This window comes from Eleutherodactylus coqui, chromosome 6 (assembly GCF_035609145.1).
Source record: "Eleutherodactylus coqui strain aEleCoq1 chromosome 6, aEleCoq1.hap1, whole genome shotgun sequence".
NCBI classification, from domain to species: domain Eukaryota; kingdom Metazoa; phylum Chordata; class Amphibia; order Anura; family Eleutherodactylidae; genus Eleutherodactylus; species Eleutherodactylus coqui.
Window position 1 is genome coordinate 78,792,179 of NC_089842.1, and position 21,224 is coordinate 78,813,402.

General features: G+C 46.1%; 1 protein-coding gene across 4 annotated transcripts in view; it reads right to left on the reverse strand.

Moving 5' to 3' along the window:
* LOC136632266 (opioid-binding protein/cell adhesion molecule homolog) overlaps positions 1-21,224 on the reverse strand; it is a 348,157-nt gene that overhangs the window by 161,565 nt on the left and 165,368 nt on the right. For 2 of the 4 annotated variants that reach the window (XM_066607029.1, XM_066607032.1), the window contains exon 2: positions 17,658-17,742. The exons of 1 other annotated variant lie outside the window; for it this stretch is intronic. In XM_066607029.1, the coding sequence (XP_066463126.1) occupies positions 17,658-17,742 (85 nt within the window). Of the gene's footprint in view, positions 1-17,657; positions 17,743-17,868; positions 17,990-21,224 lie in introns of those variants that run through there. One more of the 4 variants, XM_066607030.1, reaches the window with a different exon arrangement.

The window sequence follows — 21,224 nt, forward strand, 5'->3', positions numbered from 1 at the left end:
GTCATTACTGTCACACAGAGTTTCCACCTTCGGGAAGTAGATCATTTGCGGTGTCGTAGCAAGTTGAAAAATGAGCAGTAACAGAATTACCGTCACTTAGTATCAGAGTGAATCTGCTTGATTACCGACTTACTCCGGCTTATCATAAGAGCCAGTGTCTTTGTCACAATACATTTCAGGTTTTGTCTGTGCATACAATAATCTTTCCTAACGAGTGATTGGGAAGTAATGACTCAGAGAGCGTGACAGCTAACATAGCTAATCACCCTCTTCTCTGCTGAGCTGGCAGCAGAACGACACAGATATGGATAGATGGCAGCCATTGGGCAGACCACGGCCTGTGAAAGCTGAAGGAAGCGGGGTCCGTCGTAACCACCATTGCAGTGCTAGTAAAAGGCAACCATACATACTCATAACTGTAACCAAGGGTTAATACTAGGTCATTCTAGGACAAAGGGCAGATAAACCCAACCTGGAAGACAAATACCAGAACACCTGTATATCTGTACAGTAGTGATGTCATCACAAGTTCCCTCAAGGCATCAGCCCATACAAGGCACTAAAGCCAGAAATACAAAAAAAATTAAACTTTTCCAAAAAATTCCAACCTTAAAGCGTATCTACGCCAGCCTCCTATAGTCTGGCAAATTTACTACTGGTGTAAGTGTTAGTGCAAATATACTCCAGCTACCTGACTGTGTGGCATACAGGACAGCCAGGGATGCACCTCTTAATTCTTAAGGCCTCCCTCACACAAGCGGATTTTACCGCGATTAGCGTGGCGTTCTGAGCGCCCCGCTAATCGCGGTATACCACTCCCATTGTTTTCAATGAAGCCTAGCAGACATCCAATTAAGTGGAGTCTGTTCTATTTTTTGCATTTACTGCACCCCAATGATGAGGTATGCTAAACCCAGAAAGTAAAATTGCGCCGCAATTGAAATGCACCTTACATGAAAGGCTGCTTTTAACATTTGCGGGAAAATTGTGCGATTTCTGAGCGATCGAGAGTGCTAGAAAACGCAAAATTATGAAATCCTTGCTTTTTAATTGCTTCATTCCCATTTGTGATTTTTTCTGCCCTGCGATGTTGCGAGATGTGAAAATCGCTGCTGCCTGCCCTATCTTTCTGCGTTTTGTGATAATTTTTATCGCCTAGGTTTCCCTCCGATTTATTGCAGTACAACGCGATACGTTTTTAACATTAGAAACGCCTATTGTCTATCATGCGAGAAAATCACGGGAAGCAGTGATGCTATGCAAGATTATTTTCAAGAAAAAGCATCACTGACGCTCAAAAATCGTGTGAACAGAAATGCGATTTTCTCATAGCGATATCGCGATCGTCAGTGTGAAGGAGCCCCAATGACAGGCATAGGAAAGGCCCGTCTTGATGTATTACCTCCTACAGGTTTCATCTGCCGAAGCTGCGTGTCATTAACCGCATCGCTAAAACACAGCAATTCGGTGTAAAACCATATATGGTTTTTGGCGCACGGTTCTCAACTGTACAATATAAAGTGCTACGTGTATAGACAGTCTAATAGCACATTATTCACTAGGACATTATCACACCCAGCAAATCAATTAAGCCAATTCAGCAATTTCCTGAAGTTGGAGCTTTTAATAAAATTCTGAAAATAAGAAACTAAGTGAGTGATGTGGAATGACTGCTGCGGAGACACACGGACGGGGTGCGATCGCCAGCCAGTCCGAGCAGTCAGGAGTTAATTATTCATCAGGCCTGTCAGTGAGAAGAGCCATCAGTCACCCCAGACAGAATTATCACGTCCATTACAGTCTGTGCAATAAAAGGCCAAACTCGTAGGCTGTCATTTCCAGTCTCTTACGTTCCGGCAGAAGTTACGAGAAGCTCAGAGAGGTTCTTCTCTGGAAAGTGCGGTCTTTGGAGTTCCAGGACGAGGAGTCGGGGTCTTTCAGGTTAAAGATGCAGCAGAGGCATTTTATAATGCAGCCAGAAAGGGTCGGACAATATTAATTTAACCTCACTGTCAGCCATTAAATATATTATTGGTGGTAAATGCTGCAAGGTCACAATGTTATGTTCCTGAAACAATGCAGATGTGACGCCATCCCTCCTCTACTCGACAGCCTCCCCTCAGAGCCGGCAGCCAACATGCATCGCCCAACAAGAAGATCCGAAAATCCCTCAGCCCAAGGACCAGAAGCCGTCGATGGACACGTGAACAGCCTGCCTGCTCTTTATCTATGAGCCAAGGGCTTGACAGGGAAAGAGCGAGATGAGGAAGAACTAAAATTACACGGACGTCTCGCTTTAGAACATGCAGCACACCGGATTACAGAACACCTTTAACCCTTTCCAATCCAATGTCTGTCTTCCTACATTCTGATTGAAGCTTGTACAGCTCCAATGTCAGACAGGGTATTCTTACCGTCTATTGCCAGCCACTCCGCTGTCATAGCCTCTCTGGCGCACACACACTGGCTTTAGCCAGCAGATAGTACCATTGCATAAGGGCTCCCACCCACTGGCGATATTTTCTTTCTCGCGCTGCAAGAGCACGAGAAAACTCGCATCTCAGTGCAAGAAAGAGGCCGGTATAGAACCGGCATATCGCAAGTGGTTTCAATGGGGCCAGGGACAGCAGCGCTAGCCCCATTGAAAGCATAGGGAGAATGCCGCGGACTTCTGCCACAGCTGTGACAGCTGTAGCAGGAGTTTCCTTCATCCCCGCTGGGACCGGGGATGAAGGAATCCTCTACTATAGCTATGGCAGAAGTCTGCTGCATTCTAGCCCATTGCTTTCAATAGATAAGATATAGCTATTCATGAATGAATAGCTAAGGGCTATGTGTGATTGGCTGAGCGCTCAGCCAATAGCTAAGCAGCAGCTGCTATTGGCTGAGCCCTCAGCCAATCTGCACAGCCCTTTCAGGAGGCGGGGATTTTTAAATCCCCAACTGCTGAAAATGCTTAATAGCAGTGCCGGGGAGCCAGCAGGAGGACACGGCCGAGTGCAGGAGAGGTGAGTAATTTTTTTTTTTTTTTTAAACACACTTTTGGAAGATTATCAGGGAAGGGCTTATATTTCAAGCCCTTCCCCAATAATCATTCCGCGGGGCTTGGCAGAAAGCAGTGCTTTCAATGGGATCGGCAACAGTGCCGATCCCATTAAAAGCAATGGGCTAGAATGCTGGGGACTTCTGCCACAGCTGTGACAGCTGTGGCAGAGGATTCTTTCATCCTCGCGGTCCCCACGGGGGATGAAGGAAACTGCTGCCACAGCTGTGGCAGAAGTCCCTGGCATTCTCCATCACTTTTCAATGGGGCTAGCGCTGCTGCCGCTGGCCCCATTGAAAAGACTGGCGATATGTCAGTGTGATGCCGATATCCTGGCGTCATGCAGATTTTTTTCTCGCACTGCGATGTGAGGCTTTAACTTTAGTCTCGCATCGCAGTGGAGAAAATATCGCCAGTGGGTGGGAGCCCTAACAGTAAAAAGAGAAAGCCTTTTAGGAAACCCTGAATCCAAAATTGGATTGGAAAGGGTCAATACCATCTTAGGCTACATTCACACAGGCGACTGCGAAATCAGTTTGAGAAACCTGGCCCAACATCGCACTTGTCAACATGATTTTCACGGTGATACAATTTTTTAAATCAAAAACACTTTGCATTCCTTATGTGAAATTGCAATTCTTACTCACGTTTCGATGGCAAGTGTTTCCCATTGACTTCAATGGTAAATAGCGCATTGCACTTGTGTCCACATCACACGGCGTGCAAGTGCCATGCGATGGCTTTTAAGGTCTCATTAAAAACAATGGGCGAGGGAACGCCCAAAGATAGAACTTGCGACTGTTTTTCCACGCAGCGATGCATTGCACAAAACTCACACCACGAGAATATCGCTCGCATGAATATGCCCTTACTCTTATCAATAGGAACAATTTATTGAAATGTAATGTGTGGGAGTGAAGCATATAGTAATCAGAGATTCTCCATCTGGGGATAAGGGAGGACGCGAGTACCAATGAGCTGGCTCAAATCCTTATCTCAGCAGCGTGGGGAGGAACAATATTTAGAACATAACTTTTAATGAGTCAGGGTAAAACATGTCACTTACGAAATCCAATAGTCACCAATTACTGTACATGGACAATACAATAATTACCAGCTAGATATCAAATACTAGCTACTTCTCAAGACGGTAATCCCAGAAGCTGACTAGGCAAGGCGAAAACCAGGAAAAAAAAGCAGAACAGTCTTACAAGTTCCTGTGATAAATTTATATATATATATATATATATATATATATATATATATATATATATATATATATATATATATATATATTATTTTTTTTTCTCAGACTGGTCAACCTCTAGAGAAAATAATACTGTTCCCCATCAGAGGGGGCTATTCTACACCTATAGCCCAACATCAGGGTGGCCGTCCTGATAAGGGCGACCATGACTGGAATTTGTCACTAGAATCTACTGGTGTTGACTTCAATCCTAACTCTAGAAATCTCAGGCATACAAAGCAATAGATGTTAAAGCCATTGACAACATAGCAACACAAAGATTCCTTTCAAAAAGCAGAGCTTAGAGGATCTCAACAATTTCTGAAGTGGTTTAGTGCTGGAAGTTTCGCAGTGGTAGGTCCTGCCAGGAACTTACAGTCTGGCAACTGGGGGAAGGCAGACCTAGGAAAGAGGTGCAGCAGTTGGGTTATCAAACTCTATAAGCAGTGATTTCTCCTCCTCTCCCTTCACGCATCTATATAAATATGCACAGAGACATCTGCTCCTTGGAATGACTCATTCTTCTGCCACATAGCAGCACATTGAAAGGGAAGTTCAGCTGCTGATATCTGGATACTAAACAGGCAGAGAAGAAAGGAGGCATGGTGACTGCTCATCCGATGGAACTACACTGCGCCTCTTTGTACCCTTTTACATGGAACGATTACCATTCAAACAACCGTTGAACAGTGTGAAAATGAAAGATAATTGCTCAGTGTAAACATGGCCAACGATAAACAATGATTCATTCACTTTTCATTCATCATTCAAATTCTGCAGGCATAAAAATCAGAGTTCATCATCTGCCAGTTGTTCATTTAAATGGTAGGTCATTAACAAACCATTCCCAGACCTCCCTGACAGACCAGCGATGGACTGAACAAGCTATGCCAAAAAATGGGAATAATTTTCTTTGCATGTAAACGGATGTCACTTGAAAGCAAACTACTCGTTCCAAAGATTGAAGGGGTTGTCTAGGTTAGAAAAACATGGGAGCTGAGCTGCAATACCATATAGAAGTCAAGGACAAGAGTGGCGCTGTATTTGAAAGAAAGCAGCCATGTTTTTTTAACCCTTAACAACCCCTTTAATTGCTTAGTGTAAAAGGACCCTTCGCGATAGAATCAAGCATCCTCCTACCTGCAAACATAATAGCAACACAATGGTTAGCACTGTAGGGCTATTAAAGGTGTCCATGTTGAACCCATGTATGAGAGTCAACGGACGTCCGATAAAAAGAATTGAATTTGTGTAATTAGAATTAGGAAAGGAGATTATAAACTACAAAAGTACATAGTGATAGCGATGACATACAGAACAGAAGTGGACAAAATACTGTAGATATTAGAAGATATTAACAATCCAGATCATTTTTATATTCGGGATCAGGCAGTAAGGATCATCATAGACATCAATAGAAAACAGGAAAAAGTGTCCAAAGCAAATGTATCACATATGGACCCAAGAATCTATCACCCCTAGAGGAGTACAGTACTACTGATAGGATGTGTCTTCACGGGCTCGTACAGCCAGAGGCCTGACGTCATCTTATAGACCGCACAATGCTTGATGGATAATAAGATGCTCACTGGTTTCTCCAGGCAATGGGCAAATGAAGAGAATAATATGACGTATGTAGCAGTATCTGTGACAAGACCAGGCCTGGTGACCGTGATCACCAGAGACCAGCGAGCTCCGGAACTATTGTGCTTTAGGGACCAGGGGAAATGAAGGGGGGGAAAAAAAACGAAAATTTGCACTTAATACCCACAAAATTGTGCTGTATAATGCTCAATTTCATGAGAAAAAGAACACATCTGGAACTAATTAGGCTACATAGCGTTTTAAAACAGGTAAGGGATGTGTCCTGTGCCCTTGTGAAATGTCCTTGCTAGCGCAATAAGTACAGTAAAATGTACGCAAAAGCGTGATGTTAATGACACAAGTACATCACGCCAAGGTATGCAAGATACAACATTTTACCCCTTGCCAAAACCACCAAACTACTAATGACCACTTGACCGTGAGTATGCATGTTTGTGTGTGTGGGTGCTTCTCATGTTCTCATGCTCTGCCCCTGGTGACATCATCGCTCCACCCCCCCTTCCTGGTGACGTCATCAAAAGGTCCTACAAACATATATAAGACACAGAGCCTGACCGTCAGAAGAACAACAAAGTTAGGGCTCTTGGAGAAAAATACAACTAAGCTGTTATCTCAGACACAACTTAGCGGTCCTGACAGAAGACACCAACCTACTGCCACCACAGAGGATCTGCGGTGAAGTCACTGCTGTGGGAGGAGCCATTATGCAGTTTGTTAGAAAGTACTGAATCCTGGATAAGCTGCTAGCAGCCACCAGGACCTAAGATGATGTCACCTGTGTGGGTGGATTCAGGGATCACATGGCCAGGGGCTGATCAACATATCCAGGAGTCTGCTGGGCTGGTGATGTCTGGAAATCAGCATGGATGTACCACAGGTGTGTGTGTGTGAGAGAGAGAGAGAGAATCAGGATGCATGTAGTAGAGCTGTGTGTGTGATGTGTGGGGATCATAATGGATGTACCATGCAGCACAGTTGTGTGTCGCGTTGCGCCACCAGAAAAACTGGTACTATAATTTCCTAATAATTACTAGTATTTTAAAAAGGGCCCGCAGTAGTTGGGGTAAGACACCACTGATGCAGAAGTTGTCCGTGCTGTTGTCCAAGTAGATGACAATAGTATCGATGGTGGCGCAAGTAAGCAAGGGGTGATGAGTTTTAGTTTAATTAAAGCGCCAAAAAAATTGAGCTTCTACCTGCCTATGTCTGGTATTCGGATAAGGGTTAGCAGGTTCCCACCAGCTTCAGCAGGTGCTCGGAACGTCTGAGCAGATGTCTGCACTCCGCTGTTATTTATGTGAAACTGCTATGATCTCACAATCCCATCTCTCCAGCCATCTGTGACCTTGGCTAATGTATAGAAGAGTCGTTGGCGAGGTCAATGAAGAGCCAACACTTCCCAAGCGGCCGCACAGCGAGGAGCCTTTCATTGAGCTCAGACCTTTTCATGCTTGTTATTTTCCTATTTTGCTGGGGATTCATGAGCAGGAATTAAGATCCAGGAAGCCCGGTATATAGTCCAGTCAGGTGGAGCTGAATACGTAGCTTCAGGTCCAAGATGCATCCTTTACAATTAGGCAAACTCCAAGTCTGCGGTCTCAGGAGAGGACCTGTCACATGAGGGACCCAACCAACACATACAAGCTAGAGGGGTGATAACAGAGAATGACAGAAGAGGCCCGTGTCACATATATAATCACATAACAGTACAGTGATGGAGAACGTTAATTAGCGCTGCTGCCGAGGCTCTAGTTAGCCGGCGTCCAGCAATGAGTTTAGGCGGCATCGGGGATTTCTCAGCCCTGTGAACATCTATACAAGGGAAATACAGATTGGGGAGGCGGATTCCCCTAGAGGTCTGATCTATCCTGACCCTAATTAAATCCAAAAGTGCTAGGCTGACAGGGAAGGTAATTATACAGGCAAACATTTTAATTTAAAGAAACTGATCAACCCACAGAAAAGAAGAAGAAATCACCAGAGGCCGGTGAGCAGACGCATGTAAGACCACACCTTGGCAACCAGTAGGAACCAGCAGCCGGTCTGCCCGTCGGCATCTTCTCTGCTGCCGCCCGTCATGTGGAGGGCTGTATGATCATTCCTGCACACGTTACACAGCCCCTCTGACATGCCTAGTATGCGTGTGAGGGGCCCCTGATTGACAGGACTCAGCCTGTGGCCCCCAAACCTTGCATGTGCACTTTATGAAAGAAGTCACTTGAGCACCATTGGCTGCAAAGTCTAAAAAGAATTAAGAGCCAAATGATAATTTCTGATTTAATTGGCAACCCTTTTAGTCTCCATCTGGAGCCCCGGCACGGAGTTCCTATGCTCCATGTCATGGATTATTCTCCCCTAGAAGCAAAGCTCCCTTATGACTCCTTAATGCGCCGTTTGATGGAGCATGCCACAATTTGTCTGCCGGATTCATTACACGCCACCATATAAACTGGGAGGTACAGTAAGGTCCCCCACAGAGGTCCATGGGTGCAATAAGACCATATGCATGAGGCATTAGTCAAATCCTAGTTGGAGCATGGTACATTCAGTTTTTTCACCGGCTGATGATGCAGCTTGTTCACAGCCCAAGAGTAAATAAGGGTTGTCATGCGGACATGCATCGAGCGCAGCGCGGCTCTACATCATCACAGCCTTGCCACCTGATCCGGTTGCTGGAACATTCCCTTAGTTTGCCTGTGCCCAGTTCTTTAATGGGACGGATCCATTTCATTTGTGTTCAGCTAAATACCCTGTGCGCCGCTCCCTGCGCCACACGTTCTGGTTTATCAGCTTTTTTTCTGCAATTTTTCATTGTTCTTGTGACCCATTTCTTTTTCTATTGCTGCCAAAACACCGGCATTAATCTCTCTCCTCATCGCCTGAAGGGAAACACGGTAATTGGATTTATCTGCTTTTAGAAAGTGTTAGATTTAAGAAAAAGAAGAAGAAAAAGTAAATCACCTTTGTTTTTCAGCAATGACGCAGCTTCGACAAGTGATTGGTAGGGAGCTTGATGCCCCCGAAGAACAGTCCAATTAGTATGTAGATCTAGGAGATCACATCAGAACGCTCAACTTTCGAGCTTGATAAAGACCCTGCGAGGTCGAAACGTTGCCTTATTTTTAAACATGGAGGAATGAAAGAAGTTGACTTTTACTTATCTCCTTTGCATGCTGCAACGAATATTGTCATTTCTGTCAACTTTCCAGCCATGTGATTGCGCAACAGTAGGACAATCATCAATTTGTTGGCGCAGCAACACAAATTGTCCCCTCGTTCAGAACCTGATATATGGGCTGCACATCAATGCAAATACATCAATCATCCCGAGATGGTGAAACTGTCCTGAGATCCTTTAAGACTATGTGCCGAATTAGAGGAGACTTCTCTGATGGAGGAAACCCAGGGGCCAACAGAGCCTCGGATAACGCCATCTGTCCAGTCTGATCCTGCATGCAGAAGCTACAGAGACAGGATGGGAGCTCAGAGACCTTACCAGGTGAGGACATAGATGGCTGCTGCACTCTAGTCCAACATCCCAAATCCTATTGTATATGGATATATAAATTAGATTAAGTGGCGCTCACTCACAGTGGAAAATAATGGTGTCTAAACTACCCACCGGGTGTGTGACACCGGAAATTGGATCACCCGGCACAATGCAAGTGGACAGTAGGTGCCAGCGCCAGAAGCACCTGTGGGGGCCATTGCAACAGAGAGCCAGAAAGTCAAATGCAGTCCACCCATGGAATACAAGACAAAGATAACAACAAACTTAAATCAATAAACCCAACGGTGGACCTAATGGAGAACTCCATCATCACCATTCTCAATGGTGGAATATGCATCAATATATACCCACACATCTAAGGGGATTCATAAATATAAAAAGATTTTTTTTTTAAATAGTACATAGAAAACATAAAGAAGACAATAAAGATGTCCATATATGTACATAAAAACAAAAATCATAAAAAACATCCTTAAAAGCATCATGTATCATATCAAGGACTTATATTTGTATATGCCTTAAAAAGTACAAATATATCACACCAAGGGAGCGTAGACTAAAGGACAAAAAACAATAAATTACAATATGTCCCAAATGGATTATATTATGTCCCAAATGTATAAAAATATTTTGTATATGCAAAATGAGGAAGAAGAAAAAAAAAGGAGAACCTTTTTCTCTCTCCTCCCCTTTTTCACTTGCCCTTTTTTTTCTCCTGCCTTCTTTCCTTTTTGGCGGGGAGATCTTTGGAGAGGTGGCTGAAATGTACAAGTATACTTGATAATTATGTCCAATGACTTGTTGAGACCTCCCAGAAAAAAAAGAATTACATCAATGTAATTAAAACATTTCTCTTTTGCAATTTTGCTTGAAGGAACTTTCTAACGATTTCAATAAAATCAGAATGGTAGAGTTGGAAGGGACCTCCAGGGTCATCGGGTCCACCCCCCTGCTCAGTGCAGGATCACTAAATCATCCCAGACAGATGTCTGTCCAGCTTCTGTTTGAAGATTTCCAGCTATTAAGTCTCCTCTCAGCCTTCTCTTCTGCAAGCTAAACATTCCCAGATCCTTTAACCATTCCTCATAGGACATGATTTGCAGACCGCTCACCATCTTGGTAACTCTTCTCTGAACTTGCTCCAGTTTGTCTATGTCTTTTTTAAAATTGGGGTGCCCAGAACTGGACACAGTATTCCAGATGAGGTCTGACTAAGGAAGAGTAGAGGGGGATAATTACCTCACGTGATCTAGACTCTATTTTTTTTTTTTTAAATACATCCCAGAATTGTGTTTGCCTTTTTTGCTGCAGCATCACATTGTTGACTCATGTTCAGTCTGTGATATATTAGTATACCCAAGTCTTTCTCACATGTGCTGCTTAGCTCAATTATTTATACCAAGATGGTCTCCATTCTCCCACTCCTGATAAACTCATTGGCAACCTTGGATCTTCTTGGGTGGTTGTGTTCAGTGATCACTGAGCCAACCTTTCCCCTGTATGAGTATTATTGGAGAGATCATAATGTATAACTTTATTTCTGCCCTTGGTTGTCCCTTTGAATGCTTTCTGTCTTCTATTCTACTATGGTTACTGTATATGGAGTTACTTTGCTAAATAAAGTCAACTGGATGCCAATCACCTCATCAACATTACACTGTAATAGTCATACAGAAGCATAGAAAGCTGCATGAGGAATGAAATGCAAAACCAGTAATGGCTCCAGGGCTACAAACCAATGAGCGTCTAAGCAGGAATGATCTAGGCCCATCATACTAAGCTCCTCTGCAGATTTCAAGGCATATCATCAACCTATAGGAGGATAGGGTCCAACATAAACCAACAAGATGCTTCCTGACAACTTTATCATCATCTACAGTAAATGGCGTGTGACAGGATCAGAGCCGGATGCTGAAAATGGGATGGAAGTCTACAATTATCTAAAGCGGAGAGAAGCTTATCCTGCATTCCACATGCTGCAAATCTCTACATATATGTGCACACGTGTCTGTTGCACCAGGATATCCTCTACATCCCTACATTTAATAGTATATCATCATGCATGTTCAGCCATGACCATCATGCAGGGGATACAAATACGACTTCTGTACACCCAGCTATCCTCCAGCTACCTGCCCATAATAGTACATTAGTATAGGACATAGCCATAACTATCTGTAGGAGATACAAGGTACAAATTCTTTACACTTGAGTATAATCTAGATCAGGGTCGGGGTATAGTCAGATTGGGTGGTTGAGGTGCTGTTAAGATGGCATCAAAAACCACACCTGAAAAGTGCAAAAACATATAGCCTTTCTCCACAGCCTTCAAATACCTCCAACAGGTCATGTTTTCATGCTAGCGTCCAACACTGCCAAAAATCACATGTGGCAAAAACCATATCCACACACGGTGGCTAAGGGCAGTTTTACAGCTATTGACTGCTGGATTACTGGGAGAGCTCTGCAGCTATGCATACCGCTGCTGCACAGTCCTCCCGCTCCCCGTCCGATACCCTACAGCAGATAACCCTGGAGGTCACTCACATATCTCCCTCAGGCTGCAGGCCCTCTTCTGTACACACAGGGACAGACAATAGCAAAGATCAAAGTTCTTGCAGTAGCAGCAGCACCATAGATGTCATAACCATGTGACCAGGAAGCAGCTAGAGGGGGTCATCTATTACTACACTTATATCTGGGGATATAGTGCTAATAAAACCAGTGTTTGACATGCCAGAGGCAGATGTGTGCGTGCGCGCGCGCGCGCATGTATTAGAGCTGTGTGTGTGTGCAGTAGAGTTGTGTATGTTGCAGATCTGTGTGTGTTGCACGCATGTATGATGTGCATACAGCAGTGCTGTGTATGTGTATAATGTGAACATATGTGTTTGCGTCACTGTGTGAATGGACACACTAGGTTTAATACGAATGGACTATTCACTGTTAACCCTCTTTTCTATACTAAAACACCAAAGTTAATGACTGTAGCCCATCCACTTTGTTAGACCCCCAGAGGCTTTAAAATTTAGTACAGAATATTTTTTCCTGTTTTGTCTAAACTTGGGGTGCGTCTTATAATCAGGTGCATCTTATAGTCCAAAAATACAGTATATTATAAGGCAAAACTATACCAGAACTGCCGTGGTTTTGCGATGCCGGTACTGACTTTATGGATATTTACAGGTGAGATATTTCACCCGCAATAGCCATGCTGCCAATAACCTTTGGCAAAATGCAACCACACTTGGCACACTAAGGGATATGTGGAGCTACAAGATACAAATCCTCTAGATCTCTGCAAATAGTGGTATATTTTATACATACACAGACATGACTATCCTGCAGGGAATACAAGGCATGAGTCCTTTATACCCGGCCATCTGCACATCATAGTAATTATATATATATATATATATATACACACACACATATACATATACACACACATACATACATACAGCCATGGCTATCCTGTATGAGATAGCAGTCCTCTACATCCGGCTATCCTCCAACTACGCACACAGTAGCACAGGCCTATTAATATCCATATACAGCCATGGCCACCCACACGTTTCCTTCATCTCCTCGGCACATCACTCACTCCTTATTTGTGACCCAAGTAGTCCTCTCCCCTGTGTGATGCTGGCCCTGCAGTCCATACATCTCCCATCACCCTCCTGTCTACAGGGGCATGTTTTTGGGGTGAAGTCACTTGCACCAGCAGCTGCAGAGATTTCTTAGGTAGACTTTGCTCTATCTCCTCCGCTCTGGAGCAAACTGATCTTCTCTGCCCATTGATTTCTTTTTACTAAATCTGTTTATGTACCAGCACGTTGATCCTGTCCATATAGTGGCGCAGCAGAATCTGAAACGCGGTCCCAAAAGACCGCCTGCACAGAGGATCCCACCAGAACGTTAGCTGCGCTGTCAGATCCCAATGCCCACCTCTGACACTCAGTGACATCAAGAACTGAGGATGGAGGCAAGGAAGACTTTCAGTTTCTCTTGGGTAGGGAGATGAGCATGGAGACAGAGGTCTATTGCGGTAAATGCCGGTCATGCAAGAATGTGGTGACCCCCTGCCAATGCTCTACAGTTAAAATGTCTTGGGGGTGTCATGTTCAAGTCATGTGACCTTAGAGAAACCCGTAAAGGGGCAGAATAGAGTGCATAAAAAAACAACGAAGGTGAATTTGTAATGGCATACATATTTAATTAAGAAAAAATAAAAAGAGGACTTTTTCTTTCGATAGGGTTTCCAAGTATTCTTTAGTAATGACTTATCCTTAAAATAAGTCATCAATAGTCAATTGGCTGGGGTCTGTTGCTGGGAACCCATACCGCTCTGCTGTTCTGGCACCCGGCAAACCACAGAGGATACGTAATGCAGGCAGAATGCTCCGATCCCTGTGTAGTGGTCAGTGCTGGCAATTGCAGGCACAGCTCCCATTAAAATCAATGAGCACTATGCATGCAATTACCAGCACTGGCCACTACACAGGGGTCGGAGCAATCTGCTTCCAATAAACTACGGATGACCTATCCTGAGGATAGGTCATCAATGTAAACTGCCTGGAAAGCCCCTTAAAAGGGTTTCCATCCCTTTTTAGCTGGATAAAAAAAGCACAGAAGGACAACAGAAACCTAGTGAATCGGAGATTAAAGAGACCCTTTTTACCCATGAAACCCTAGGATTCCCTCCAGGTTTCCATCTCCATGTCATTCTCGGCATAAAACACAGTAACCAGAGACGGAACTGACACTGGATTCAAAAGCGTTACGTGAAAGTAGTCATTCATGTTGCTCGGTGGTGTGGCTATGTGCAGTAGACATAAAATGCGCCTCTAGCAGACTCCGAGTATACGACATCCTCTTACTGCAGTGGAAGAATTATATTGGAAGTCATCTTTTGGACTTCCATCCTTGAGTTTATGTATAGGGAGCGGGGAGGAAAATTGGGCACACAGAATCTGCTGCTGACGTCACCGGTAGTCGGTGCAAGATTCCACCAGCATTGTGGATGGAGCTGATGCCAGGTACTGCAAAATGTGCTGTCAACAAGCCACAGACCCCTAGAGAGGAGGAGGGAAAGAGTGAGACCCCAGCAATAAGGAGAGAAGGTCGCTGCAGGACAGACTCCACATAAGAGAATGCAGAGGAGCCAAGAGTCTCCAGACATGGCTGAAGACTGCAGCTCAGATGGTCATTAATGGGCAGGGTAATGTGTGGCCAGATTTACAGCTGTAATAAATGGAAGGCGTATGGGGCTAATACAAGAAGCAGTCAGGACACAACATGTTACTGCTACTCCCAGCGTTCACATCCTCACGCTGAAACGGCAGGGCTCAGCAGTCCAAAAGGTTAACATCGCCCCCTACTGCTCACACCGAGGACGAGTCGTTCACGCTTGGGAACTGATTATGAGGGATCCTGATCTATGGGGCTCATCAGCTCCGCCAGGATACGTCATTGCAGACAAGCGCTGAGCGATGGAGGACGGGGCAGATAAATGGCTTGGCTGCAGTTATATATTGTTCATGATACGTCTAGAATCACTTTCCACTCTTCCCTGATGAACTCCAAAGGGAGAAGCAGCCATTATAATTCACCGGGCGCTCGTGGTCTGCGCTTGCCGGCCCGTTGGAGTTGCATTTGTTTCTGCAACCCAGAAAAGCGTCATGAGTGCAGGAAGCCTACAGGGACAACTTATATCTGTTGCTTGTAAGTTTAGTTGATATATACTTTAGAGTAATTTTGTTTTAAAGGGTCTTTCTGAGCATTTTTAACCCCTTCTAGTACTGATGACCTATCCCAAGATTGATCAACTACTGATGACCTGTGACATGTCGCGGCCAGGGACCCCCGCTGATCACCTGATCTCAGCACCCGCACTCACTGCAGCAGGCCAGAAACTGATGGCGCCGTCCACATAGGGATCAGAACTGGAAGTGCTATAGAAGGTATAGCTGCCATCGATTTCAATGGGAGCGAAGCCTTCTATTACACTTCCGACCCCTATGTGGATGGCGCCATCAGTATCTGGCCGGCTGCAGTGAGTGTGGGGGCTGAGATCAGGTGATTGCTGGAAGACCCAAGCAGCAGAGCCCCGGCGATCAACTACTGATGGCCTGTCTTGAGGATAGGTCATCGGTACGGAAAGGGGTTAAAGGTATTAAAAAAACAAAAAACCTTTAATTGGCGTTTTCTGCTATTAGGCATTGTGTAAGGTTAGTTGGCACTTGGCGTCACATGCCTGGTTTCCCTTTTTGCTGTCACGTTTCTCCATCTTCTTAGGAAGGGAGAGGATTGTTATTAGGGGGGGAACTCTTTTATGGTCTTAGCACTTGGGCAACGGGTGAATTGCTACACTTCCTGTATCCCATCTCCTCCCTTTTCTTGGAGGACCTGGTAACGAGACGGTTTGACACCACATATCTGTTGACCTCTTCGTCCCATAATAGAGTACCCTGGTGGCCTAGAGTAACACCATTATTGTGTTTTTGTGCTTTTCATCTATCGTTAGGACACTTTTTATCACATTAAGGGCGAGCACCCACTGGCGTTTGCGTTTTCCGCGGGAAAAAAACGCAGCGTTTTCGCCGCGTTTCCCGCGTTTTTTCCGCCCGCTTTCCGCTGCGTTTTTCGCGGCGTTTTCGCGGCTTTTCCATTAATTTCCATGGAGAAAAATAAGGACACATATGCAACTGACAGCTCCTATGTTAAAAACGCAAACGCAACGCAAAAAAAACGCCAGTGGACAGGAACACATGTTATCTCTATGCCTGTGCAGGAAAAAACGCAAAACGCAAAACGCAGGTAAAAAAACGCCAGTGGGTGCTCGCCCTTAATGATAAAAATAAAGTTTTATGGTCAACCATTTCTATGATAGTTGAAGGCGAATTGGCTTTTTTATCTCTTTTTTCAGTAATTGGTGTACAGCTGTGTCATACCAGTCCATATGCCCCAGTGCCATGTATCTGCCCCTATATACTGGTGTCATACCAGTCCATATGCCCCAGTGCCATGTATCTGCCCCTATATACTGGTGTCATACCAGTCCATATGCCCCAGTGCCATGTATCTGCCCCTATATACTTGTGTCATACCAGTCCATATGCCCCAGTGCCATGTATCTGCCCCTATATACTGGTGTCATACCAGTCCATATGCCCCAGTGCCATGTATCTGCCCCTATATACTTGTGTCATACCAGTCCATATGCCCCAGTGCCATGTATCTGCCCCTATATACTGGTGTCATACCAGTCCATATGCCCCAGTGCCATGTATCTGCCCCTATATACTTGTGTCATACCAGTCCATATGCCCGATGACATGTATCTGACCCCATTAAACTTGTGTAATACCAGTCCATATGCCCCAGTGCCATGTATCTGCCCCTATATACTTGTGTCAAACCAGTCCATATGCCCGACATGTATCTGCCCTATAAACCTATATGCCAGTCCATATGCCCCAGTGCAATGTGTCTACCTCTATACATCTGTGCCATACCAGTCCATTGCCTAGTACCATGTATCTGCCCCTATACACTTGTGTCATACCAGTCTATATGCTCAATGACATTTATATGCCCCTATACACCTGCGTTATACCAGCCCATATGCCCAATACCATGTATCTGCCCCTATACACCTGTGTCATACCAGTCCATGTGCTCTATTGCCATGTATCTGCCCTTATACACTTGTGTCGTACCAGTCCATATGCCCCAATGCTATGCATCTGCCCCTACACACTTGTGGCATACCAGTTCATATGCCTCAATGCCACGTATCTGGCCCTGTACACCTGTGTCATACCAGTCCATATGCCCAATGACATGTATCTGCCCATCTACACCAGTGTTATAAACAGTTCATATGCTCAATGCCCTGTACACATGCTACAAACCTGTCTACCTATCCCAGTGCCACATATCGGCCACTGTCCATCTGCGCTATACCTGCCCATATACGCCAGTACCAGTTCCCTGCATCACACCTGTCCATATATCTGACCCTGTACTTCTCATATACTCCAGTACCAGGTATCTGCCCCCCGTATAGTAAAGTACTCCAATACGATGTATTTCCCCTGCACACCTGCCACATACCCCAGCTCCACGTATCTGCCCTTGCACACGTGACACATCATGTACATTATAAACAATACACAGCAAACAAGTCATGGGACTGCCGGAGACTTCACCCCGTGAGGGCGCTACAACGGGGTGGAGGAGCCTCTTACCTGAGGATGGCGCTGTCCCCCTGCCGCACCGTCACGTTGTCCATGGCTTTGGGAAAGCCGGCGTCCCCGCTCCGCACCGGCACTCCTGCGGGCACAAGAAAGAGCAGCCTGAGACACAGGGCGAGCAGCCACCTCCAGGGGGCGACGACCCCCATCATCCTGCCCCCTCCCCTGCCCGCCGACAACCAGACACAGCGCAGCTGACACCGACAACAGCAGCACCAGGGGCCCCCGGGGCTCTTCCTGCTACATGTCTCCGGCAGCCGCTCACTGACTGCCGGGGACTGTGTGTGACTGAGGGGCTCTGCCTGCTCTGCGCTCCCGCCGCCTCCTCCTCTGTCCCTCCTGCATATTAACTTTTTCCACCCCACTTCTGCCCTAGTCAGCAATTCCAGCCACCTGATTGGTTGTTTGGGCTGGCTGGATGTGCACGAGGACAGAGGTCCAGAGCTGTGCCCGTGAGCACGTGCTGAGCCGTCAGTGGCGGCGATTATGCAATCCATACGGAGTGCTGTGTGAATGTGGCGCATATTTGTGTGCGCGCGCACTGCATATTAGTGCATGTGTTTGAGCATGCACACTGCATATTAGCACGTGTGGTACATATTAGCGCGTGTGCGTACGATGCATATAAGCGCGTGTTTTAACGTGCATATAAGCGCGTGTTTTAACGTGCACATTAGCGCGTGTTTGTGTGCGCACTTTAGCATGTGTACATTAGCGCGCACATTAGCATGCATGTTTGTGCGCACTGTGCATATTAGCGAGCAGGGTGCATATTAGGGTGTGTGTGGGGTGCCTGTTAGCGTGTGGTTGTGTGTGGCGTGTCTAACACCCTACACACACAACCACACGCTAACAGGCAGCCCACACGCACACAGCCTAATATGCACCCTGCTTGCTAATATGCGCCGCGTGCACAAACACGCATGCTAATGTGCGCGCTAATGTACACACGCGCTATTTTGTGCGCACGCAAACTCGCGCTAATATGCACCACATGCGCTAATATGCAGTGCGCGTGCTCAAACACTTGCGCTAATATGCATCGCGCGCGCACACAAATATGTGCCATATTCACACCACACGAACTGCATTAACAGGACCACGCACCTCCACAACACATACACAGCCTACACATGCTTCAACATAATGAATACACACAACCACCTGCTAGTACACCACACATACCGCATACACACGACCACCTGCTAGTACACCACACATACCACATACACACGACCACCTGCTAGTACACCACACATACCGCATACACACGACCACACATACCACATACACACGACCACCTGCTAGTACACCACACATACCGCATACACACGACCACACATACCGCATACACACGACCACCTGCTAGTACACCACACATACCGCATACACACGACCACACATACCACATACACACGACCACCTGCTAGTACACCACACATACACACGACCACACATACCGCATACACACGACCACACATACCGCATACACACGACCACACATACCGCATACACACGACCACACATACCGCATACACACGACCACACATACCGCATACACACGACCACACATACCGCATACACACGACCACACATACCGCATACACACGACCACACATACCACATACACACGACCACACATACCACATACACACGACCACACATACCACATACACACGACCACACATACCACAAACACACGACCACACATACCACATACACACGACCACACATACCGCATACACACGACCACACATACCACATACACACGACCACACATACCGCATACACACGACCACACATACCGCATACACACGACCACACATACCGCATACACACGACCACCTGCTAGTACACCACACATACCGCATACACACGACCACCTGCTAGTACACCACACATACCGCATACACACGACTACACATACCGCATACACACGATCACACATACCGCATACACACGACCACACATACCACATACACACAACCACACATACCGCATACACACGACCACACATACCGCATACACACGACTACACATACCGCATACACACGATCACACATACCGCATACACACGACCACCTGCTAGTACACCACACATACCGCATACACACGACCACACATACCGCATACACACGACCACACATACCACATACACACAACCACACATACCGCATACACACGACCACACATACCGCATACACACGACCACACATACCGCATACACACGACTACACATACCGCATACACACGATCACACATACCGCATACACACGACCACCTGCTAGTACACCACACATACCGCATACACACGACCACACATACCGCATACACACGACCACACATACCACATACACACAACCACACATACCGCATACACACGACCACACATACCGCATACACACGACCACACATACCGCATACACACGACTACACATACCGCATACACACGATCACACATACCGTATACACACGACCACCTGCTAGTACACATGCTTCAACATAATGAATACAAACAACCACCTGCTAGTACACCACACATACCGCATACACACGACCACACATACCGCATACACACGACCACACATACCGCATACACACGACCACACATACCGCATACACACGACCACACATACCGCATACACACGACCACACATACCGCATACACACGACCACACATACCGCATACACACGACCACACATATCGCATACACACGACCACACATACCGCATACACACGACCACCTGCTAGTACACCACACATACCACATACACACGACCACACATACCACATACACACGACCACACATACCACAAACACACGACCACACATACCACATACACACGACCACACATACCGCATACACACGACCACACATACCACATACACACGACCACACATACCGCATACACACGACCACACATACCGCATACACACGACCACCTGCTAGTACACCACACATACCGCATACACACGACCACCTGCTAGTACACCACACATACCGCATACACACGACTACACATACCGCATACACACGATCACACATACCGCATACACACGACCACCTGCTAGTACACCACACATACCGCATACACACGACCACACATACCGCATACACACGACCACACATACCACATACACACAACCACACATACCGCATACACACGACCACACATACCGCATACACACGACTACACATACCGCATACACACGATCACACATACCGCATACACACGACCACCTGCTAGTACACCACACATACCGCATACACACGACCACACATACCGCATACACACGACCACACATACCACATACACACAACCACACATACCGCATACACACAACCACACATACCGCATACACACAACCACACATACCACATACACACGACCACACATACCGCATACACACGACCACACATACCGCATACACACGACCACCTGCTAGTACACCACACATACCGCATACACACGACCACCTGCTAGTACACCACACATACCGCATACACACGACTACACATACCGCATACACACGATCACACATACCGCATACACACGACC